This window comes from Somniosus microcephalus, chromosome 2 (assembly GCF_052327205.1).
Source record: "Somniosus microcephalus isolate GS21.2 chromosome 2, FLI_Smic_1.0, whole genome shotgun sequence".
In the NCBI taxonomy this organism is placed as follows: Eukaryota; Metazoa; Chordata; class Chondrichthyes; order Squaliformes; family Somniosidae; genus Somniosus; species Somniosus microcephalus.
In genome coordinates, this window is record NC_140988.1 from 322,985,970 (window position 1) to 323,010,827 (window position 24,858).

The window sequence follows — 24,858 nt, forward strand, 5'->3', positions numbered from 1 at the left end:
CTGCCACCCAGTCTTTTAAGGTAACCTGTTCAAGCTTACAGTGCCCATCCCTACCTGCTGCTGTTATCAGTTGAACTGCAGGACTGTGCTTCATTGCACTGTTGGCTCCTCAGATGTTGTGTCGGGTCCTCGACAGAATCTGCTTTCTTCTCGGGCAAAGACCATTTCTCCACTGGGTTCTGGGCTTTACTGTAGACTCTATTCTTTGCTGAACTGCCTCTATGTTCTAGAATTCCAGCACCCCCCACCACCCCGCTAAAGGTTCCTGCCTTTCTACCTCCCCCTCCCCCTTTAAGAGCCTCCTTAAAACCCATCTCTTTGACCAAGCTTTTGGTCACCCCTCCTAACATCTCTGGTTTGGCGTTCATTCTTGCCTGACTACGCCTCTTTGAAATGTCTTGGGATATTTTTCCACGTTAAAAGCACTATATAAAAGCAAGTTGTTATTTTTGAGACAACTGTTACATAGTGTGAATGAGTGCAGTGAAGTGAATTGTCCTTTGGGTCTCCCCTTCATTACTGCATGGGAAAATGCTTTATGGCCATTAAGTAAATCTCTCCCAAATCTCCTGGTCATGAACCGAGTGTGGGCAACAGTGGGTGGAAAAACACATTCTCCTACTCTGTGGCAGAGCAAGCTTGCATACCATTGATGCCGATAAATGTAGATATTTCAATTCGTTGAATTTACCAATAATTCCTTAATATTTCAACCAAGTAACCCTAGATAGTATACTCTTGAAAGACAAAGTCCTGTTACGGTGAAAAGTAGGTTTCAATGAAGTTGTACTTTATGTTTTCTTCATTCAAGAGAGAGCAATCGGTGCCGGTAGTATGTCACAAATCACCAAAACAAGAGAGTTAATTCATATGCTTTCAAATTAAAAACATTGGCATTCTGGATAGTATTTTTTTCTTTGAATCTCATTTAAGCTTCTAAAGCTGTCTACTAAAGCTTATGTTGCCATGCGATTTCCAGACTTTTGTTTCATTAATATTTATTGCTGTTTTTATTCCTTTTAGTGCTTGTATAATTGCTACAAGAACCTAACACTTGCAAGCCAATGATTTTGCTAATGGTTCATATAAATTCAAAATACTGTGTGCAAAACTGCAGATTTTATTGATAATTTTGATGGGAAGGTCTTGGTACACCCTATTTCAAACAAAAACAAAAATTCTACTTAAGAAACACCTTAAAACAAATATTGGGCTTTGAATGCAGAAACAAGTAACCTTGAAGATCATATTTACAGTCAACAAATTATGTATGGAGCTGCATGAATATTAATGTTATTTTATTAATTTCTGGCATCCTATCTGTTCATGCTGTATCTTAGCCAATGTAAGAGCTAAGTAAACTGGGCACTGGCTCAATTTTCCCCTCCTGATGACTCTCAGTGCTGGATTAACAAAATATATTGCTTGCTGTGGGAAGACAGACAAAGTGCCAAAGAGCTGGGATGGAATGTTCTGGCTCTATGAGATACTGCAGAAAGATTGGCATTTCAGCTCCTGTGGGAAGAAAAACTGTTGTATCACAGAGGCGCTTACAATTTAGGTATCTTATTTTTTTCAGGGACAGGAAAGTATTAAAATGTTTGGAATGTATAAATTATGCAGTCAGTGTAACATGGACTGGTTTAAACCCTATAGAAATATGCCAAACTGTTGTCCCAAATGGGTGATATTACAGGAAGCTTTCTCGGATTGTTTGCTAAAAGCTGGTTCTACATTAAAGAGCTAACATTTGTGCCGAGTTTAAAAATAATTTATTCTGTTCCAAGTAAGGGACATAGAATCTAAACCAAGTGATTTAATTGGTTGGGCATCCACACTGGGCAAGAAGAAAGAAAAAATCCTACACAAAGTTAAATTTAGAATTTCTCACCATTAATATGCATTATGGTGATCCTGCTACCTTAGGGAAAGACAAAACTCCCAACAGATACAAATACTAGTGAGTTATCATACCTTCCACACAAGTGAAAGATGGGTTGCCCACTTTTACCTCATTCAAATCTGCACAAGAAACAGGAGGTGACATAATATGTTGAGTTATGAGATTTACTTTTCTAATGAAAATGTACTGAAAACTTTAATAATTAATACCTCCATATCCAAAATCATAGACAACAAATTGCTTTTATATAATCCCTTTTCCTGAGAAAAACATTTTAAGGCGTATAGTGGAAAACTATTTCATACTAAATCGAAGCAGAAGTAAAATGAAACTCAAACTGTTGCTACGCAAATCAATTTACATCTGAGATTACATTTAAATAGATCTCAGGATGAGAAAATTCGATGCCAAAGGTAGGGGGGGGGGGGGGGGGGGCGGGGGGGAAGAGAAGAGAACATTTGGAAAATCGAATGTTTGATGTTGCTTTATATTTTAGAAAATTTGCTCACTGAAAAGCTGGATAACTGGCAACTGTAGTGAGCCAAAACTCTGCATCAGCAACTGTCTGCCGATGAGATGCTCTGTCCATTTTATACAACTGTGTTTCTTTGCAGAATCCGGAGCAGGAATTTCTATCTCCAGCTGCCTACTGCTGCAGACTGTTAAGTGTTATTTCACTCGTGTTACTGTTGATTTTTACACGTGTGAAGTATTGATTCTGTGGGCAGAGCAATGGAGCTCTCTTATTGCTTCATTTGGCCACAGGTAGAATGGAGCTGCAATATCGAATACATTTTTTTTTTAGGAAAAAAAAAGGTAAATATTTCAATGAGTAAAAGGGATCAGAAACAGAAATACTTTCGATCTAATGCTAAAGCAAAACAGCAATAAAATACATTACACACTTAATTAACACGTTAATTTACATCTGAAATGACATTTAAACTAGTCAAAAAAAGAAATAATTCATTCCTGGTTATAGCTATATCTGCAATTATAACATTTTCAACAGCAGTAAACGGTCTCTGGTATCTGCTACAAAGTAGTGTCCTGACATGGCCATTTGTATTTAATACAAGGATCTGTAAAGGATTTTATGGAAATCAATTAAAATTTCTCTAGGAATAACAATAGGTTATGAAAACTGAATTTCAAAAGAGCCTTAATAAGCTATTGTGGTAATAGAAAAGCTCTCAGAACGGTTCCAAGGGCTGACCACTGATTTACTTTGCTGCATGAGTAATTTGTTCCCAAATGTTTTTAACACTATGGTTTCATGCACGCTTTACATCATCCAGACTGATTCACCATTCTAATGACAGATGACACGGAACAGTGTAAAGCCTGTGCTATTATGGAGTTTTTTTTTCAATAACCCAAAATAGGTTTATGCTGGTAGAAGGATTAATGCTTGAAAATCTAGATCTACAACTAGTTGATTGTTCACTTCCTAATTTCTGGGATAACACATTCTGGTGTTGGATTGACATCTCATCCCCATATTAACATTAGTGCGCCATGTTTCAGTAAATTCTGTACATTTTATCAGCTAGTTCCAGATCTCAGACACCACCAAATAGTTATCCTAAATTGTATACATTCAGATTAAATATAAATATACAGTAACAAGATTTTTTATTTATAAAAAGAAATTATTTGGATCTTTCCTAGCCTTCGTAGTCTATATTATTTCACCTCACATCTTAGATCACTCTTATGCACAAGTCTCAACACCCTATACCGCTGAGAGTCTATATCCTTGCCTTGAGAACTAGGTAACATTTTAGTAATGAACCTGGGAAGCAAACAGGAAACCCAATGGTAATTTTGTTCAGTTACAGGACTGTGCCTGCATAAGTATCATACCAGTCTTTGGAAGAGGTAGAGCATTACATTGGGCCTTTTCTAAGTTGTACAATAAATTTGCTTGATATTTTAAACTTATATACCAGCAAATAGGTAAAAGCCCCAATATAGTTACATATTTACAGTAGACATTCTTCCACCTAACACCATGGCCTGGATTTTGCCATTGGGGTTGGGCTGGGGCGTGTCAGGTGGTTTTCGTGTCAGGACCCCTACTCTGATGTGAAGTGGGAAAAAAGTGCGATTTTCGCCGAATTCGGCACTTGATTTCCAGTGTGTGGGAACCCCGGCCCAATTAGTCTTTCCCTCTTGAAAGTCGCCTCCGATGACATCATCAGTGCTGCTGGATTTAACGCCTGCAAGCAGCCTTGCTTCTTCTGGAGACTGGAAACTCTTTGGACATTGTATGAAGGACTTCATTTACCGACCATGTCCACCAGCAAGCAAAAGTGTGCACCTCGATTTGATGAGCCCTCCCTCCAAGCTCTGGTGCAGGGAGCAAGATCTAATAAGGAGGTGCTCTTCCCTTCCTCAGGGAGAAAAAAGCCACCACAACAGACTAAAGCTGTGTGGCTGCAAGTGGCCCAGGAGGTCAACTCCATCTCTGTGTGCCGCAGAACCTGGCTGCCGTGTAGGAAGAGGTTTCATGACCTTCTCCGCACAGGAAATGTGAGTATGACTTTCTCATCACCCTCAATCTGATCCCCATCACCTCTCCTCACCAGCACTCTGCTTTGCCAACCTCTTCCTCCACATCCCACTTGCATCCCTGCACCCTTACCCATTCCCTCTCTCTCTATGGTCACATTCACTTAACTATTCGACCATGCAGCCCTCACACTCCCTATCACTGTGACGCAATGACAACAACTTGCAACACACAGGGAGGGCCCTTTGTCTCCTTCTAAGCATCTATGCTATGGATTCTCTACACTCACTCCTTCATTCTCACTCAAACTCCACTTGTGTCCCTCATTGCAGGAAAAGAGAGCCTACAATAAGAGGGAAAGAGCGAGGACAGGAGGAGGGCCACCCTCAGTAGCCCAGCTCACCACCTCAGAGGCGGCGGCCCTGGAAATTGCCAGGATTGAGGAGGATTCTCAAGTGGGGGACGGACAGGCGGGCGCGTCGCAGCAAGCTGGTGACAGAATAGTTTGGCATCTCTCTCATTGATATTGTATGAGTGACTGATAATGATTCTGATGCTCTAACAGATTGACTTATGATCATCTGCACAATTCAATGTGCATGGAACCTTTACCTCACATCTCTCTTTCCTTTACTCTCCCACAGGACCATCGAGAGCCCCCATCCCCACTGTCCAGGAGGAAGAGCCTGAGGAAGCTGCAACCGCTGAGGGCACTCTGTCAGCAGAATTAAGTGCACCCTGCACCAGCGCAGGCACTCATACCTCGGTGGGACCTTCAGGACATAGAGTTGTCACCTGGTGTATTCACAGCTCACAAGTGAGCATCAGCAGATGGTGGAGACAGGGACATCAGTGGAGAGTCCTCGTCGCAGTGGAGAGGATGCTCCCAGCTCGGCTCCGCTGCATGTCGACCTGTGCCTCTGGGTCCATCCAGGAGAGCAATGCTGGAACTCTAGGAACAGGTGCAGGAGTCTCTGGCAGGTTTTGTCTCCAGGGTCGCTGCGAGTGTGGAGCGAATGGAGAAGTCCGTCGCTAACATGAGCAGAGCCTTTGTGGAGGCATTGGCGCATGAACGCATCACCACGGAAAGGATGGCAACCTCCTTGGAAAGGATAGCTACCTCCATGGTAAGGCTTGTTCTCTCTACACAGATGCGGCCGGACCTGCTGTGATTTCCAGCAAAAAAAATGTTTTTTTGTCTGTTTTTTGTTTTTCATACAGACCCCAGCATCTGCAACATTTGACCCCTTGTGACCCCACCTCATTGTTCTTTGATGTAATGTTTTCCTGACTAACCTGTTTGGACACCATTCACACCTTTGATTGCTGTGATTATCTCTCTGCCGAGATGTGATAAATGGCAGTTAGAAAGATTACCTGTAATCATCTGGTATTATTCTCTGACTATATAAGCTGTGTCTTTATGCATCTCTCCACTTCACCTGACGAAGGAGCAGCGCTCCGAAAGCTTGTGATTTCAAATAAAACTGTTGGACTATAACCTGGTGTTGTGTGACTTCTTACATTTGTCCACCCCAGTCCAACACCGACATCTCCACACCATGGCTACTATCGACACCACAAACTGCCGGCTCAAAGTGGAGAGGATCTCCAAGAAGATCGCGCATATCGACACAGACATCAAGTTTCTACAGAGATGCAAGAAAGCAGACAAGATCCCGAAAGGACTACAGATCACGAACCCACTCAAGTTGACCTACAACACAGACAATGCTGAGAGACTCTGCCGTCGTACCTCTCGCACACTCCTCAACCATCTCGTACACCAACTCTACAGCAGACGCCGCAACCTCGAAACCGAGATAGAGTCCATGTTCTCAGCCTGTGCTCAGGACACAGCAGACCAGCTATGAGACACCGCCAAACAGACGAGGCAACGGAACTACACTGCCTACATGCACACCAAGAACAGGAAGCTTGAGAAACTCGGCAGCAGCAACCAAGCCTCCCCCGGTACCACGGTTGAAACCACAGGGAAGTCCATCGTCAACTTGTCCGACCACACCCTTCAACCAGACGAAATTGAAGTTCTCAGCCGAGGGCTCAATTTCTGCCCCACCACCAAAATGGACCCCATCGGTCTCGCGGCAGACACAGAGGAATTCATCAGGAGAATGAGGCTCCGGGAATTCTTCCACAAATCTCAAGATGTCAGCAGCGAACCCAATGAGACAACCAATGATCCAGAACAGCAGACAGAGGGATCCGCAGTGCAGCAACCGAAGAAGAAAGAGTCAAATTGGACCCCTCCGGAGGGTCGCTGCCCTAAGCTTGACATGTATGCTCAAGCTGTCAGGAGATGCATCAACGCCAGATTCATCAGCTGCACTCACAAGACAGTCCAGAATGTCACCTGCCATCCACGCTCTCACGACCAACCGCAACATCGTCATCAAACCAAAGGAGGAGCCATCGTCATACAGAACAGAACGGACTATTGCAAAGAAGCATACCGACAACTGGACAACCAGGAACACTACAGACAGTTACCCGCAGATCCGACCAAAGAACACACCCACCAACTCAACAGACTGATCAAGACCTTCGATCCAGACCTTCAAAGCATCCGACGCGCTCTCATCCCACGTACTCCCCGCATGGGAGACTTCTACTGCCTCCCAAAGATACACAAAGCCAACACACCCGGACGTCCTATCGTATCAGGCAACGGAACCCTGTGTGAGAACCTCTCTGGATACATCGAGGGCATCCTGAAACCCATCGTACAGGGAACCCCCAGCTTCTGTCGCAACACTACAGACTTCTTACAGAAACTCAGCACCCACGGACCAGTTGAACTAGGAACACTCCTCGCCACGATGGACGTCTCGGCACTCTACACCAGTATCCCCCACGATAACGGCATCGCTGCGACAGCCTCAGTACGCAACACCAACAACAGCCAATCTCCAGACGCCATCCTACAACTCATCCGCTTCATCCTTGACCACAATGTCTTCACCTTCGACAACCAGTTCTTTACCCAAACACACTGAACAGCCATGGGGACCAAATTCGCACCCCAATACGCCAACATCTTCATGCACAAGTTCGAGCAAGACTTCTTCGCTGCACAGGACCTCCAACCAATGCTATACACCAGATACATCGATGACATTTTCTTCCTATGGAACCACGGCGAAGAATCACTGAAAAGACTACACGATAACATCAACAAGTTCCATCCCACCATCAAACTCACCATGGACTACTCCTCAGAATCGGTTTCATTCTTGGACACACGACTCTCCATCAAAGACGGACACCTCAGCACTTCACTCTACCGCAAGCCCACGGACAACCTCAGGATGCTCCACTTCTCCAGCTTCCACCCTAACCACATTAAAGAAGCCATCCCCTATGGACAAGCCCTGCGAATACACAGGATCTGCTCAGACGAGGAGGAACGCGATGAACACCTACAGGCGCTGAAAGACGCCCTTGTAAGAACGGGATATGACGCTTGACTCGTCGATCGACAGTTCCGATGGGCCACAGCGAAAAATCGCATAGACCTCCTCAGAAGATAAACACGGGACACAACCAACAGAGTACCCTTCGTCGTCCAGTACTTCCCCGGAGCGGAGAAACTACGCCATGTTCTTCGCAGCCTTCAACATGTCATCGATGACGACGAACACCTCGCTAAGGCCATCCCCACGCCTCCACTACTCGCCTTCAAACAGCCGCCTAACCTCAAACAGACCATCGTTCGCAGCAAATTACCCAGCTTTCAGGAGAACAGCGACCACGACACCACACAACCCTGCCACGGCAACCTCTGCAAGACATGCCAGATCATCAACACAGATACCATCATCACACGTGAGGACACCACCCACCAGGTACATGGTACATACTCATGTGACTCGGCCAACGTTGTCTACCTCATACGTTGCAGGAAAGGATGTCCCGGAGCATGGTACATCGGCGAGACCATGCAGACACTGCGACAACGGATGAACGGACACCGTGCAACAATCGCCAGGCAGGAGTGTTCCCTCCCAGTCAGGGAACACTTCAGCAGTCAAGGACATTCAGCCTCCGATCTTCGGGTAAGCATTCTCCAAGGCGGCCTTCGAGACACACGACAACGCAAAATCGTAGAGCAGAAACTGATAGCCAAGGACGGCCTCAACCGGGATCTTGGGTTCATGTCACGATACATGTAACCCCACCTGACGTAGGGTCATCCAGACTCGAGTCATCGTTGGCTTGTTCTCTCTACAGATGCGGCCGGACCTGCTGTGATTTCCAGCAAAAAAAAAGTTTTTTGTCTGTTTTTTGTTTTTCATACAGACCCCAGCATCTGCAACATTTGACCCCTTGTGACCCCACCTCGTTGTTCTTTGATGTAATGTTTTCCTGACTAACCTGTTTGGACACCATTCACACCTTTGATTGCTGTGATTATCTCTCTGCCGAGGTGTGATAAATGGCAGTTAGAAAGATTACCTGTAATCATCTGGCATTATTCTCTGACTATATAAGCTGTGTCTTTATGCATCTCTTCACTTCACCTGACGAAGGAGCAGCGCTCCGAAAGCTTGTGATTTCAAATAAAACTGTTGGACTATAACCTGGTGTTGTGTGACTTCTTACATTTGTCCACCCCAGTCCAACACCGGCATCTCCACACCATGGTAAGGCTGGCTACTGTAGAGGAGAGGATGTCTACGGTAGAGGAGAGGATGGCTACGTCCATGGAGGAGCTTAGTCGCCAGGGTATGGAAAACATGGTAATTGTTCAGAATAGACTGACATCTCTTGAGGAGCGATGGTCAGCTATTGAGCATGCAAACCAGGCCTTCATGCAAGTCCTCTGGAGTAGGACTTCCAGTGCAGAAACGGGTCCTCATGGCCCCCCTGCAGTGCAGCAAGGTGCTGTCCAGCCACTTGCTAGCTCTGAAGTGGGGCTGACCCATGAGGAATGTTGGTGTCATACAAGGAGGAAGTGGGGGCTCCTCTCCAAGTGCTCACATGACCATGCCACTGCAGAGCTCTCGGTCAGAGCCCCACCAGAGTCCCCACCCAACTGAGATCGGCGTCTCAACCCCTGCACAGCTGCAGGAGCAGCAGACTGTTGCTGAGCCCTCACAGGTTCGCAACCCCAGAGGACGCCCGCCAAAGGTGTCGAGACAGGAGCAGCAAGAAAGTGAGCAAGGGGCCTCCACATCTGCTGAAGCCACAGGGGAAGCACCACGTAGGAGCACGCGTAAGAGGAAGATAATGTACAAGTAGTCACAAGGATAGTCACTTGGGTGTAATGTTGTGTTTAATTTTGAAAAGCCATCAGTTGCTTATTGTCATAAAAAATTCTGATGGCAAACTGTTGCAGTTGTGGCGTGTGTCATTTCGCTAATGGGACTTCCACATTGAGGGCTTAGGGCGACTTGCAATTGTCTGTATGGTGGTCAGAGTGTTAGAAATCCGCAGGTTCTTGGCCATTGTCGATGGTCTGATAAGAAGGTGCGAGGCCAAAGTGTTTGATTGTGCAGGCTAATCAAATCTGGCCAGGATGAGTGCATCCCTTGCATCCCGGGCAGCAATGTGGTCGCACGCTGGCGCCTTCTGGCCTGTGCAGCTTCAGGCACCGCGGTGAGCAGCAGCTTGGCGCTCCTGTTGTTGTTGCTGCTGTTGGTGGTGCTGTGGGTATGCCTGCTAAAAGTTCCTCCAGACCTGAGACAACAAAGTTCTGCCACCTGCAAATGATGATTGATGAAAACTCCTTTTTAATGGTGGAGCTGCAGCTGTTAGGAAGCAGGCCACTTGTGAGGCCGCCAGGATTCACTGGCGTGTTCCAGAGGAGACGTGCTGGATGTGGGAAAAGTCGTAAAATCAGAAAGGCCTCTCAAAATGAGATTATAGAGGCAATTAAGTGGTTGTTAAGGGCCTTAAGGGCCTATCCGGCCTCTTGGAGGCGGGATGGAAACGGGGTCAGAAAACACGCATTTGGAAAAATTGCTCGGAAGCGGGATGGGGCCCGCCCGCCATTTTTTGCGATTTTACCACCTCACACGCCTCCAATCCCGCCTGGCAAAATCGAGCCCCGTGAGTGGACAAAATTATTTCAAAAATTGCAACTCCAAGAATTAAGCTAACCCTTTATAACCAACTTTAAAAATAGTGTTTCTTTTCCTACATTTTTTTAACCACTGTAGGAACCTATACAAATTTAAACTGTTTCTTGGCAAGTCAAATCGCTCTTTCCTCTCTTTCAGGGGTCTCAAACTGACGAGTTCCTTTCTCTCTCTGATTTTCAAAATCTTTTATATCCCAGAAAAAAAGTTACCAAGATTTTGTGTATCTCATTACTCAAATTTGTAAAGAAAAAAATCATCCACATATGAACTGAACCAATGACACTGCATTATTAATGTTTGATTTAACTCCTCTCACTAAACTGTTATCAACAAAATTTGCAGCATTGCACTAAAATGAGCTTGTTACAGGAATTTGAACTGCAGTCTTTTTTTAACACCTATGGACTGTGACTAGATTTAAAAGAATAGCTACTACACCAAAACACCCAATTTTTGTCATTTTTTAAAAAAGTGGAAAAGAATGGGCCTAGAAATTGCCTGGCGTGAACAGGGCACAAGGAACAATTCCTGCGTGGGAACGGGTAGGCCGAAGGCACACCCAAAACTGGAACTCGTTTACTTAAGACTGGTGAGCTGCAAACAACTGCTGGGTGTCCCCAGACAGCTCTCCAGTGAAGAGGATTTCAAGTTTGGCCCTCAGGTAGGTCTTGGGCAAAGGGGCATGGGATCAGATGGCAGCAGGGCGATTGGGAGAGGCAGAGTGAATCGGGAGGGAGGGGCAAGCAATCAGGAGAGGAAGTGGTGCAATCGGGAGAGGGAGAGTGGAGGAGGCTATCGGGGCGGGGGGTGGGGGCGGCAGGCGGGGCCAACTGTCTTCGGTACTGCAGTGGAGCCAGGAGGAACAACCCTGCACCTTCCGACTCCACATTCAGGTAAATCTATTTAAAAATACACCTTTTAGGTGACAGCCTCCAGCAGTTCCTTTGAGGACTGCGGTTAGGCCTCATTGAGACCATGTAGCCCGGTTCCTGTGTTCATGGCAGCCCAATTTTGCAAAAGGGGCCTCAAACAGGAATGAGGCTCCCTATTTGCATATGCAAAGTATGAACACCGGTTTCAGGTGTAAGCATGGGACGCCTCTTTTTCTGCCTTTACCAGTATGGCAGGGGGCGCATATCCAGCGCGTAATGAGCGCATGTCCTCCATCGGTTATATAGGATGTTTAGGCGCCCATTTTGCACCTGTAAGACAGGCGCGGCGCCACTGAATTTCTAGGCCAACATGTTCGCTGATTTATCACTGGATTCGTTTTACATTCTTATAGCATTAAATATACAGCATATTATTTGGCAGACGTTAGTTTTATTTTGCAATGTACAAGTACATTGTGTACTTGATTTAAACGAAAAGGTTTCAAACCACAACGGCTGTCTCATAGATCTGAATAGCCTGATCCATGCAAGCTCGATTAATCCCAGGCCAGCGTCGCAATTTTTGAAGAGTCTGCCATTTACTTGTTCTATGCTCATTACTGCTTTTCTAAGAGATCATGCACAACATTAAAGGTTTCCTATTGATGCTCACAACACTGCCGGGCTCAAAGCAAAGTGTAAATGGCTAATAGGGAGCTGGTTTGATGCTGTAATCATAACGTAATCATCAGCTTCAGTGCAAACATTTCATAAAAACAGAGCAGCTGATCCTATGAGCCAACCTATGAAGTAGCTCAAATTACTGAAAAAAATGAATTCCATTGCTCAACAGATTTACACATTTCATAAATGCTCACATGATTTTAATCCTGGTGTTCTCACAATCCCTACCCTCCCCCCCGCAAAATTAGACTTTTTTCCCTCCTTGTTCTCGGGTATCAGGTGCCCATAACCCTTTTGCATTATATTACTGAATAAATGTTGTTTTTCCAATTTATTAAAAAGGAAAATAGTGTTTCTAGAAATGAAATCTTTGAATTTTAAAATCTTTCAAATATTGTGGTTAATTTTCTGCATTAAAAAAGCAAAATTGTTATGTTTTGTTTATTGACGCTAAAAATGAAGATTCACGTTCACAATCAATTCACCCTGCAGACGGTATAAGATATCAGAGGACTTTATTCCCCGAAAAAAGAGCACTTAAACCTCATTCCGCCTGAATATTCTACAAATATTCAGACAAGGGGTAGGTTCATTCTACCAATACATACTGGCATTAGCAGTGCATGTGCTCGGGGGAGAGGGAGAGAAAATTAGGATTTAATCATTCAACCTTAAGATGCATCTTTCAATGCAGTTACTAAAGCGCCATCTAGGGGTAAAATTCTGACCTGAACATCATGGGTTTTAAACTGCTCTTTAACCCTCACTTCACTGAACAAAACAAGGACTGCAATAAAGGAGCTTCTCTCAAGCTCTCACACTGGCCCTAAATACATATTGGTGGGAGTGTGGCTGAAGGGGCACAAATTAGGCTGTGATCTAGATACATCGTGGCCTGGTCTTCCCCTGGCCTTGTTGGAGCTTGGAGCTCCCACACAGCCCAAACATGGTCAGCTGCATAGGAAAGGTTGTAGTTGGGGCGAGGACACTAGACCTGCCTAGAATACGCTGGGAAATCCATTGGTGACCACTGAGCTGAGTGGAAGCAGATGTACTGACTGCCAGGTTGTGGATATGGACTGAGCTGGTGGTCCAGTCCTGGATTGTCGCCAGGAACTCTGAGGATTGAGGTAAATTTTTGGACTTTTCAGCCTCCCTACAAAGCAAAATTGTTATGTTTTTCTTTGTTGACCCAGAAAATGAAGAATCACCCCCCACCGCGCCCCCCCGCCCCCAAACCCCCGGCCAAACAAACTCAAATCCTCTGTCAGGATTCTCCGAGCGGCCAAGATGCGCCACCAGTGAGGCAGGCACCCGCCAATAGTATTATATTAAGGTGGCCTCACCCTGAACCTACAAATTTTGGTACGGTCAGTTCTAGAGGTCGCTGGTGGGTAGATTCCGACATTTGCACTGGGATCAAAGGCCTGTGGGTTTCTGGCCCCATAGTGTCTTGATTGTACATCCATTTAAATTAGGGTTTGTGACAATAGCAAATACTGAAATATATTTGAAAACTAAAATAATTCAATGCCGATATATGCTATAGGCAAAGGTATTCTTTTATTTCATGTTCTAAGGATTTATTTTGCATTTAGTGTTATCGCAATTTACTCCACCTCCTTTATAGTAAAAATAGCATATACAGTTTCTTTCTTTGGGGTGGGGGGGTTGAGTGCTTAAATCAGCAGCTACAGTTGGGGAGCATAATGTATGAGACCGCTAATCTTAACACAAAGGCTCCAACTGGTATTTTAAGGGTTAAATATATTTATGTCAGCCTTTTGTTAGATTAAGTAGTTTTTTTAAAAAACATAATTGAAACGGATGGTGGCAACTAACTTGGCGATTTTTGCAACATAACCTTTACAGAAGACTGCTTATATTGCAATGCAAGGTTCTTGAACCATTTCATTAATATTAAACATACCAGCATAAATTATAAAATTAAAGCACTATTGGGACTATGATGTAATGTGGCCACTCACGCAACATACACTGTTTACAGCTCTTCAATGATCAAATGCAGCGTATAGAGCTTCATTGTATCAGGTTCTCAGAGCTTTGTTGTCTTGTGCTGATTCACTTTCTGCAGGGTCTACAGGTTATTTTAAATTAGAATGGACTTCATTATCTGATACTTTATGCCATGTCATTATGCTTCGCTGTGCTAACAATTAGAATAAATATCTGGAAACGAAGTAAGAGCGAACTTACTTATCCTGTATATATGATCCGGACTTTACAGCGAAGTGCTCTGAGGGCACCTTACTCCATTTCTCTCCAGTTTCAGATTTAAACTCCAAATTTAGGCTTTATTTACATTCTAACCTATTTGTGAAGCCTAGCCCTTTTATAACAACGTTGCTGTTGTAGTGTAAATGCATCCTTAAACTGAAAACAAAACCAGAAAAAAAACTGGGAATACTCAGTAGGTGAGGCAGCATCTATGGAGAGACAGAAGTCAGTCAATGTTTCAGGTCTTAAGACCCTTTGGATGAACAGCATTTCAAACAAAAAAAACAGAACAAGGGAAAGGGGCAAGGGAATAAAAGCACACATACAGGGAAAGAAATACAGTAGAATGACCCGTGAAGTGTAAGGGTGGAGCACAGAAGAGGGTTAAATGGCTGAAGTGATATTAGCAGGAGACAAAAAGAGGCATAATGAGAGAAATAACAAGACAGAGTGTGTCAATAGCTAAAGGGGATTAACAGAAATGGAAACATGAAAAACCGGCAAGGTGGAGCAGCCTCCAGTGGCCCTTAATCCGATCTGATTTATCTGTTTACACCTATGTGACTACGTCACCTGAATAACATATTTTCTCATATTTACAGCCCAAATTTTACAACCACTCAGTGCAAGACTTGTTACGTCAACATACCATAGCATGCTAAAACCAATAATAGTATGAAACAATTTACATTACAACACATAGTATACAATAAACTACATGGCAGAAAATTATTACTGTTCTTCATTGTTAACTCCTGTCAAGTGAAAAACAGAGGATTGGCTGGACTGAGATTGACTGTGGTTCACAGAACAGTGCGAACAATTAACATCGTTTTATTGCAGTGCGCAGGGACCAAAAACTATCTGCTAGTGTCACGTTGCAGATGATGTATTTTATTTCCATCAAGGTTGTCCATAATTTTGACATTTCCAGTAAAAAAGGACTATGTTCTAGTCCTTTAATATAAAGCTTGAAATTAAAGCTACAATATCCAATTTTGAGCTTTACCAACCCATCAAATTGTAAATCGAGTGAGCAATGAATTTGAGCTGATACAGAAGCATTGCAAGGACTACCCATAACAGATTTAGATGCGTAAATATGCCCCTTCTTCATTTCAACAGTGACCAAATGATACCAGAGTAGTGCTCATTTCCAAAGAACATGCATATGAACAGGAAGCCCATTGATTTGTGTTGGCATCAGTGTCTGGCCAACCAATGTGACACTGGGCATCCAGCAATATCTTTTCTGATGTGTAAATGTGAGGATGTCAGTAAAACTGTGCCCTCACTCACATCTGTTGCCATTCTTCTGGCATGGATATCTTCAATTCCTATAATCACTTCATTACTTACAACCATAGTGTTGCCACTTGGTACGACTCGCATCCACGCTACTTGATTTCATTGATGCTACCATCTAGTCTCTTGCTGGCATTGTAGGAACAATGACAGATAGTAGTGAATGATCTATGTGCTAAAAGCCACCATATTGCACTCTAAATCCAATGCACACGTTGAATGATTGCACTGCTATTTTACAATCAGGGAACCTGGGAGCGCAAGGTTTCTGTGTAACCACACTCCATTAAAGTTATAATTATGACTTTTACACTGACAAGATCATTGGATTCTACGGTAATCATTTTAATATTTCAAAACAGAAATGTAATATCCAGCTTTAAAGATCCAGAACTTTAAAATTAAGACAATTTTACTGAATAAGCATCACCAACAGGTAACGTTTTTGTTTAAATTTTCACCTGATGTTATTTTCTCTATCCATGGGATTTAATTTTGCTCTGTGCATGGTATCCATATAATTTAAATTTAGTTAAAATGTTAGCAGATCCGAACATTTCTATATGTGGATCCTGTACTGCTTAGCATGCCAATAATTGAATGCCCATTTGTGAAACCTTTTTTTAAAGCTTCACTTTGATATGTGGTCCAATAATCTCTCTCACCCAATAATATTGATTGAAAATGTATCATACAATTATAGAATGACCTTCCACACTATAGCAACCCAGCAAACTACTACTGAAATATTGTACAGCAGGTTATTTTGACAGGTCAAAAACGCAGCAATTTGAGTGTTAGGATTGGGGGGTGGGAGAGGAAAATATTCCTGCATCTAACTCTTGCGTGTGATAAAATTGGGCAAAATGCTGAATATAGCCAGGCAAAATTTCAGTAATTGAAAGTTAAATTAGCTGAAATGAGTCCACACAATCAGCTTTCTGATCACAGGTATTCTTTTCTTAGTACCTTTAATTTTTTCCCTCAAACCATTTAATTGCATTCCCAGTTTACATATTCTTATATTTTGCAAGGTTAAAACAAATCTTGATAATCTAAATAATAAATGCAAAATGTTATTAAATATTAATTTCTGATGCACCAAGACAAAAAGGACAACACAGCAATGACCGACTCGCAAAGCAAAATAATTTTTCTAGGCAAATCCACCGATTTACAATATTGATTGCAAAGTTTAAGAGTGATGAGGTTTTCAGAAATCAGATATTAATCTTGGTTTGGTCTAAATGCAGCAAAGGAAGAGCCTCACCCTGTGGTGAGGATTACTTGAAGTGTGGGAATCAGAAGCAGAATTAGGGTGAGCCACTCGAGCTTAACTGACAGGGATTGAAAAATGTAATGCAACCGAACAAACCAACATCATTACAAAATATGTATCTAACAAGCAGCTATCTGATTTTCAAGGTAAGCCTGATCAGTCCAGATCATGTTACAGCCATTCCTGTAAAGAGTCTTTCTTTCTTTCTTTGCCATCTGCATTCATTTTTATATCAAATACTAAAGGGAATCTCTTGACTGTAGTACAGTATAGATTAAAAGAAGGAATACCCAAGGCCATAATCATTTCATGTCTTGAACAGATCTAGCAAAGAACAAAAAAGGCAGGGTATGTTTGCAAAATCTCCTCTTCCCTCAGCTTTCCCCCACCTCCCCCGTGTTGCATTGTGGCCACAGCCTTGTGCTTCCAAGTTGCAGTAGGCTCTTTAGCATGTATGATTGGAAAAGCACAGCAATTTGTGATGTTATTAACATCTTGTGATGCAATTTTAGTTATCACAAGCAAAAAATGCAATGCAAATTAATTTCCAGGCCTTGGGCTCTCAATAGTGAGTGCATAAAAGTATTAGTGAGACATTGCCCAATACCTATTCAATTCTATTGTAACTTTTGACAAAAGCCATATATCATTTATTTTCAGCCATGCTTCAAATTATATCAACATGAAATATTTACATGCATCACATAAGCGTTTTCTTTATGTGGAGTTATTTTTGAGCGTGTGTGTCTATTATCATATAAACTGACAGGTAGTATTTACTTTCTGAAAAGTATTATTTCATTTGGATTGAACATTAAGGTATTAACATCACAGTATCTCAGGTGTAATTGGATTATAAAGGGTGACTATTTTGTTTATGTCTATCCAAGGCCACAGAGGAAGACAAAGTATGACACTCCATTAAGGGTAGCTGAGAGCATTGTATCAAAGATGTGGTGAGTGGGTAGAGTAGAAGCAAGTATAAGTCAAATTGCCTGGGTGAGAAAAAGAGAGAATGGTGTGCAGAACATTTGAGGATTAAGGTGATGTTTTTCTGAGTCTGTGCATGTGAGAGAGATCAAGGTAACACAAGCAAGAATAAATACTCAAAGCATAGCTTTAGGCATTATCATTAATAAAACATGTTTACATCACTGGTGGATGAGAACTCAGTTTTGTCTATCTTACTTTGTTTATACTCCAACAATAATAATGTTAATAAATACAGAAAGGGAAATTATATGACCTGACTTCAACAAGTAAGATTAAGAAACATTGATGCTATTTACAAGGTGCCACTTGTGACAAATTCTGACACCTCATATTGCTTAATTTTTGTAAAATAGCACCTAACTTTCCAATTGCATTGTGATCATACTGGTCGATTTCTTTAGTGATTAGGTGTAACTTTCAGGCAACAGAGTTAGGCAAATAACTGCAATTCTGTTTTCATGCTGCAGGTGTTCAAAGCGGACAACTTTTGAAGCATCAAAGAATGCCACATAGTTTTATTCTACATTAATAAATACACACATCAAATATACATTGGAGATCAGAAAATGTGAATTTTAACAAAAAATAAAAAATTTAGCTGAACTATGTTCAACAGCAAAATCTATTGCAGACATCAATGCGATTTTTCTTGTGTGATAGGAAACTTTAATTGCTGATTAAAATGGAAAATTTAAGTTAATGATATAGAAGAATGGTCTTTGTGGCTTAAAGGGGCACCACCTTTCTCATAAGGAGGAAGAATATCTGGATTAGCTGCATATCATCTTCATTTGAATGACATTTTCAAACACTGTGATATGAATTGCATCATCATGTCAAGTGATTGAGCACAAAAAACTGAAAAATTGTCATTCTGGGTATCCAGCGTCAGCGCCAAGCACTCCCAGGCCAGTATGGTAAGGCTTCTTCCAGTCTACCCCAACAATGTGCCTCTGTCCCAAATTCAGAAGAGCAGCCCTGCTACAAAAGATAGATACTTTCTCATTTCCTATACCAGCCACCTTGTGGCTTCCCTGAGTGAGATTGCTAACAGTTGCAACTCGTATCAATTTAGGAGGAAGTTTTGGATCCATACATACTACGTGATGTAAGAAAAAGGAGACTTACCATCAAGTAACTTTAAAGTAAGCTTTAAGTAACTTATAAACACACTATATACAAGAGAGGTCTTTACCATGCCTCTGGTAGAAGCCTCTTACAATACTGAACAGACCAGTATTTATACCAGTCCAACAGGAAGTGACATTTACAGGAAGTGAGGTATGTACACAGTTCATAGTTCATAGTTCACAGGAAGTGATGACATAACTTCCCGGATGTTATCATTTTTATCACATTCTTCCCTCCTGCAGGATTAGGAGGCTGTGGTCTACCTTTTGGTCCGCAGCCGCCGAACAAGGAAGAGTCGCACCCGTTTGGATTCCCGTCGTAGAGGGTCGCTGGTCCGCTTACATGCAGTTGGCCATTGGTCAGAGTCTGTGTGACCTCGATTGCCCTGTGAAGGGTCGGGGAGATCATGGCTTCGAGTACGAGCCCCAATAGGTTCAAAGTCGGACTGCCTCTGTTCAGAGGGAGGTGCAGAGCTGGTCTGTGGCGGATCAGTACTTTCATGCGCGGTACTGGGAGGGTCGCAACCTTGAGCACGGGGTTCTACCGGCACCAAGCTAGTTGGTGTCCGATCAGGATCCTGGAGAGGGGTACCCGATAGGTCCCAAGAGTTTCCTGGTGAAATGCCATCACCCGATGTCCCACTAGGTCCTGGTGGGCAGGGAGCCAGATCCCGTAATGATACGGTAGATTCTCGGCCGTCGGAATATCGTATGTTTGCATAGGTGGGGTTGGCATCGGTTAGTTCGACCTCATCTACAAGAGGGTCATTTTTAGACGTCCGAACGTATCTTCGGAGTAATACAGGTCCAGGAGTAGTTAGCCATGACGGGAGTGATGTCCCATGAGATGAGCGACGCTGGAATCCAAAGAACCGCTCATGAGGTGTAGTATTTGTGGCTGTAGAAAGCAGGGACCGTATAGAGTGCAATGCATCCGGAAGCACTGTTTCCCATTGCTGGTCTGGTAGGCCCCGAGATCTTAAAGCGAGACGTACGGAATTCCAGATGATACCGTTATACCTCTCTACCTGCCCATTTCCGATGGGATGGTATGGTGTTGTTTTGCTTGTAGCAATTCCCCGTTCTGAGAGGTAGTCCTTGAGTTCCCTTGACATAAAGGATGGACCCCGATCTGAGTGAATATAAGCCGGCATTCTGAGCATATTTTCTTTACATCTCCAGTGGAAAAAGGGAGATTCCGTGATCGTACGAAATGTAGCATGCGCGTAACGCCAGGATGACACAAACCATTGTGGACATCCATGAGAGTAGAGGATGACATAGTGGAGCAGAATGCCCGTGTGAGGGTGTCCGGGGCCACATTCTCCTTGCCAGGCCGATAGAGAATGGTATAACCAAAAGAGGCCAGTTCCATCCTCCAAAGTTGTATTTTATTATTCTTAATTTTGGTTCGTTTTCGATTATCGAGCATGAAGGCGACTGATCGTTGGTCCGTGATCAACGTAAAGTGCTGGCGAGCTAGAAAATGGTTCCACTTCCGTACTGCCTCTATGATGGCTGTGGCTTCTTTCTCAACCGGAGGATAATGTAGCTCGGCACCTTGTAAGGTCCTGGACATAAATGCTACAGGACGACCTTCCTGATTCAGAGTAGCCGAGATCGCCACCTCCGAGGCATCACATTCAACCACGAAAGGGAGATTCTCATCAATGGAGTGAAGAGCCGCTTTCTCCAACTGTTTTTTGAGAAGGTTAAAGGCTGCAACAGCCGCTGTTCCCAGTGGAAATGATCTAGCATGCAGCAAGGGTTGGATTTCGTCCGAAAAATGAGGAATCCATTTAGCGTAGTATGCAAACAGACCGAGAGCCCGACGTAAAGAAGCCGGATTCTTAGGTGACGGGAGCTCTTGGAGCGGGCGAAGTCTTTCTGGGTCTGGCTTAATGATACCATTGCCTACGCAGTAGCCAAGGATGTTGATGGTCGGTTGCGACTCAACAGATTTGGATTCATTCAGGGTCAAATTACGGCGATGGAGGGCATCCCGAAATTTTTGGAGGTTGGAGTCGTGTTCCTGTTGATCGTGACCTGCAATGGTAATGTTATCAAGATAGGGAAAAGTGTCCCTTAGGTTTTCCTGCTTAACCAGGCCATCCATTGCCCGTTGAAAGACAGCCACTCCATTAGTAACCCCGAATGGGAGGCGACGAAATTGGTACAGCCGTCCATTAGCCTCAAAGGCTGTGTACTGCTTATCTGAGACCTTCAAGGGTAACTGATGATAGGCACTTTTTAAATCGTAAGTTGAGAACACTTTGTATTCGGCCAGTTTATTAACCATATCATCAATGCGTGGCAATGGGTAGGCGTCCAAGTCGGTATATTGATTGATGGTTTGCGAATAATCGATGCATAGTCGCTGTTTGTGAGGTTTTAGAGGGTTCTTGACAATGACGACTTGAGCCCGCCAGGGCGACGAACATGGTTCAATGATATCCTCTGCTAGAAGTCGAGAGATTTCAGCCGCAATAAAAGATTGGTCTTCCTGATTAAAGCGCCGCGATTTCGTTATTATCGGTTGGCATTGAGGCGGAATACTGGCAAATAATGAGGGTTCATTAAGTGAAGCTGCTGATAATGCACAAAATGGTAATTTAGATGGTATATTAGAAATAGTAAGTCCGGGTTTGGATCCACCAAACTCAATGGTGAGTTTCTTATGCTGTTTTTGGAAGTCCAGCCCTAAGAGGAGATCACTACATAAGTCTTTGAGCACCGAAAGTCGGGTGGAGGGATACATACAACCATGAAGTGTCATATCAACAACACAAAAGCCGGAGATTCTGGTATTAAGTGATGACTGGGCCATCGCAATTGCCTGGTCCGATGGGAAGACATGTAGTTTCAATTTCGCAACAATCTGTTCCTTAATGAAACTATCAGTACTTCCTGAGTCAATTAAGGCATCTAAGGTATGCCCTTTAATTGAAATTTTTGTGGCTGCCTGAGACAGGTTCTGTGGGCAAGCAGCTGTAATTGGTGTCGTTGCACAGAGAGTGGCTAAAACTCTCGGTGTGCTTCTTCGGGAGAGAGCTCGAGAGGAAGCTTGATAGGTCCTAGCTGGAGCATCTTGATAGGCCCTAATTGGGGCAGTTCGGTAGGCCTTAGCTGGATTGGCCCTCGTAGAGGCCCTTGATAGGCAAACTTTAGCAAAGTGTCCTTTTTTCCCGCAATAACTGCAGATTGCATTGCGAGCAGGGCAGGTTTTCCTAGGGTGAAAAGCATCTCCACAAAAGAAGCATTCCTTCCTAGATTGCCAAGAGGCTGCTAAAGTGGGGTCGTCCTCCTCTTCTTCATCAGAATTATCAGAATTAGATTCCCCCATGATAGGGTTCACCTGAGACCGCTTGAATTGTCTGGTTGCAGCTACAGCAGCAGATCGAGATCTGGGCAGCTGATAGAGGTCTGCATTTCTCTTTGCCAAATCCAGTGAACAAGCTAGGTCAAAAGCTTTTTGTAGCTCAAGTGTTTTACTTTCTAGTAGACGCTGGCGTATAAATGGAGAGGCAATCCCGCAGATGAAAGCATCACGAATCATTTCTTGGCGGTACAGTTCAGCTGAGGCTGCCTGAAAGTTACAATCTACGCTGAGCCTGCGAAGTTCTTGCAGGAATTCGTCAATTGATTCCCCTGGCCCTTGTCGGGCTGTGGCCAGTAGATGTCTAGCATAGACCTCATTTGGGGTCTTCGCATACAGTTTCTTAAGTGCCCGAATCACCTCTTCGTAACTATCCCAGTCATCAACATATTCGAACACTTTTGGGGTCACATAATTGACAAGTATCTTCAATTTAGCAGGAGCATCCACTTTACATTCATCCAGAAAATTCTCAAAAGTACGATACCAATGCTTCCATACCCTGCCAGCTGCTGGTGTATTCGGGTCCAAGTCCAGACGAATAGGTCTAAGGATTTTCTCCATGATGGGTGGTTCCCTGGATCCTTAACTTCCGAGTTTGTCTGAAGGTCTAGTATTTGTCAGTGTAAATACTAAGTTACTTAAATTGATGTAAGAAAAAGGAGACTTACCATCAAGTAACTTTAAAGTAAGCTTTAAGTAACTTATAAACACACTATATACAAGAGAGGTCTTTACCATGCCTCTGGTAGAAGCCTCTTACAATACTGAACAGACCAGTATTTATACCAGTCCAACAGGAAGTGACATTTACAGGAAGTGAGGTATGTACACAGTTCATAGTTCATAGTTCATAGTTCACAGGAAGTGATGACATAACTTCCCGGATGTTATCATTTTTATCACACTACGTACTGGGTTTAAGTCAAACAGAGGAGACTTTTTTTTCAGTAGTCTGGGCTGGATTCAAACCTAGATCCCAGAGATGCCAAGACAGTCAACCCACCTCACAATCCAGTTGCACACCCCATTGATTTCTTACATAAGGCAATTTATATCCAGGTTGCCAGTGTACGATATTTACTTATTTTATGATCTGACCAATACTATAATTGATGACAAACCAGGGGTCTCTCTAAAACTGTAAAACGTAATGCATTAGTTACATCCTTCATGCATGTTTCAATATCCTGTAAATATTGGAAGTGACTTCTAAATAGGAACGGGAGTAGGACATTCAGCCCCTGGAGCCTGTTCTGCCATTCCATTAGATCATGGCTGATATCTACCTGAAATCCATTTACCTGCCTTTGCTTCTTTTCCCTTGATACCCTTACCCAACAAAAGTCGATCTATCTTAGTCTTGAAAGCTTCAATTGACCCAGCATCCACAGCCTTTGCGGGGGGTGGGGATCGAAGGTGGGGTGTGAGGGGAGTGAATTCCAGATTTCCACTACCCTCTGTGTGAAGAAGTGCTTCCTAATTTCACTCCTGAATGGCCTGGCTCTAATTTTAAGATTATGCCCCCTCTACCTGGGTAGGACGTAGGTTTTGACTGAAAATGTTACTATATAATAGAAGAGCAATTCCTACTCAGTTTATTATAGTGATTTATATTGGATTTTACAGTAATAACTAATTAGATGGTATTTATGTTGAAGTTGTGGACTGTACATCTTTCAATTCTGCATGTTACTGGGCTCCTCACAGCTAGTGAATTATTTACACAATTTTATTTAAATCAATTAAATTTTGCCAGGTTAAAGACAACATTTTGAGAAATTTAGATCAAGATAAAATCTTGACTTTCCACCATCCTTGATACTTGCAGTGCAGTGGAATGAAAACCCTGCAGTTATGCAGTGTGGAGCAAAGAAGTCAATTGGGTGTGATGTGTAATATGGCAGCCAATTGTACTGTTTTAATGGGAAACTCATGGAAGGAAAATGATAATGTTACACTTTAAGCCCTGCTGGACCAGAACAATGTGTGACAAAAGCTAATGAAATGAAATAGCATGGCAGTTCCTAAAACAGTGTAAATTCGGGTAAAACAGTACAAATTTGGGGGAAACAGAGCAAAGTGTAGCTCACAATTATGCTGGGCCCAGTTTCACAGTTGGATTTTCAGTAGGATATTTTGCAAATACAACTTTATCAGTTTTTTTCAAAACATCAAGCCGCGTTACAGATTCCTGGCCTTTTGTATGATCAGTAAAATCTACTTTTTCCGCACTTTTTGTTTTATAAAGAGAGTGGGTGAAGCTTACTTTTCTGCTGTAATATGTCTTTTTTGAGCACAGACTCTAGGTGCATTTACACCACAAATTTAATGTTGGTTTCTGTTTCCAACAGATGGTAAACTTGTACAGTATAAATGTAGAGTTAAGGCACAATCTGACTCCAGAATGAAATGGAGTCTTGCTACAAATCACTTCGGTGTCAGGTAAAGCCCAGGAG

The 24,858-nt window shown here is 43.1% G+C and overlaps 1 protein-coding gene across 6 annotated transcripts in view; it reads right to left on the reverse strand.

The window, feature by feature from the left end:
- The window catches only part of wdr7 (WD repeat domain 7), an 836,682-nt gene that overhangs the window by 238,452 nt on the left and 573,372 nt on the right, over positions 1-24,858 (reverse strand). Inside the window, exon 25 of one of the 6 annotated variants that reach the window (XM_085974500.1) lies at positions 9,690-10,253. The exons of the other annotated variants lie outside the window; for them this stretch is intronic. Within the exon in view, the coding sequence (XP_085830626.1) occupies positions 10,193-10,253 (61 nt within the window). The 3' untranslated portion in view covers positions 9,690-10,192. Of the gene's footprint in view, positions 1-9,689; positions 10,254-24,858 lie in introns of those variants that run through there. 6 annotated transcript variants of the gene reach the window in all.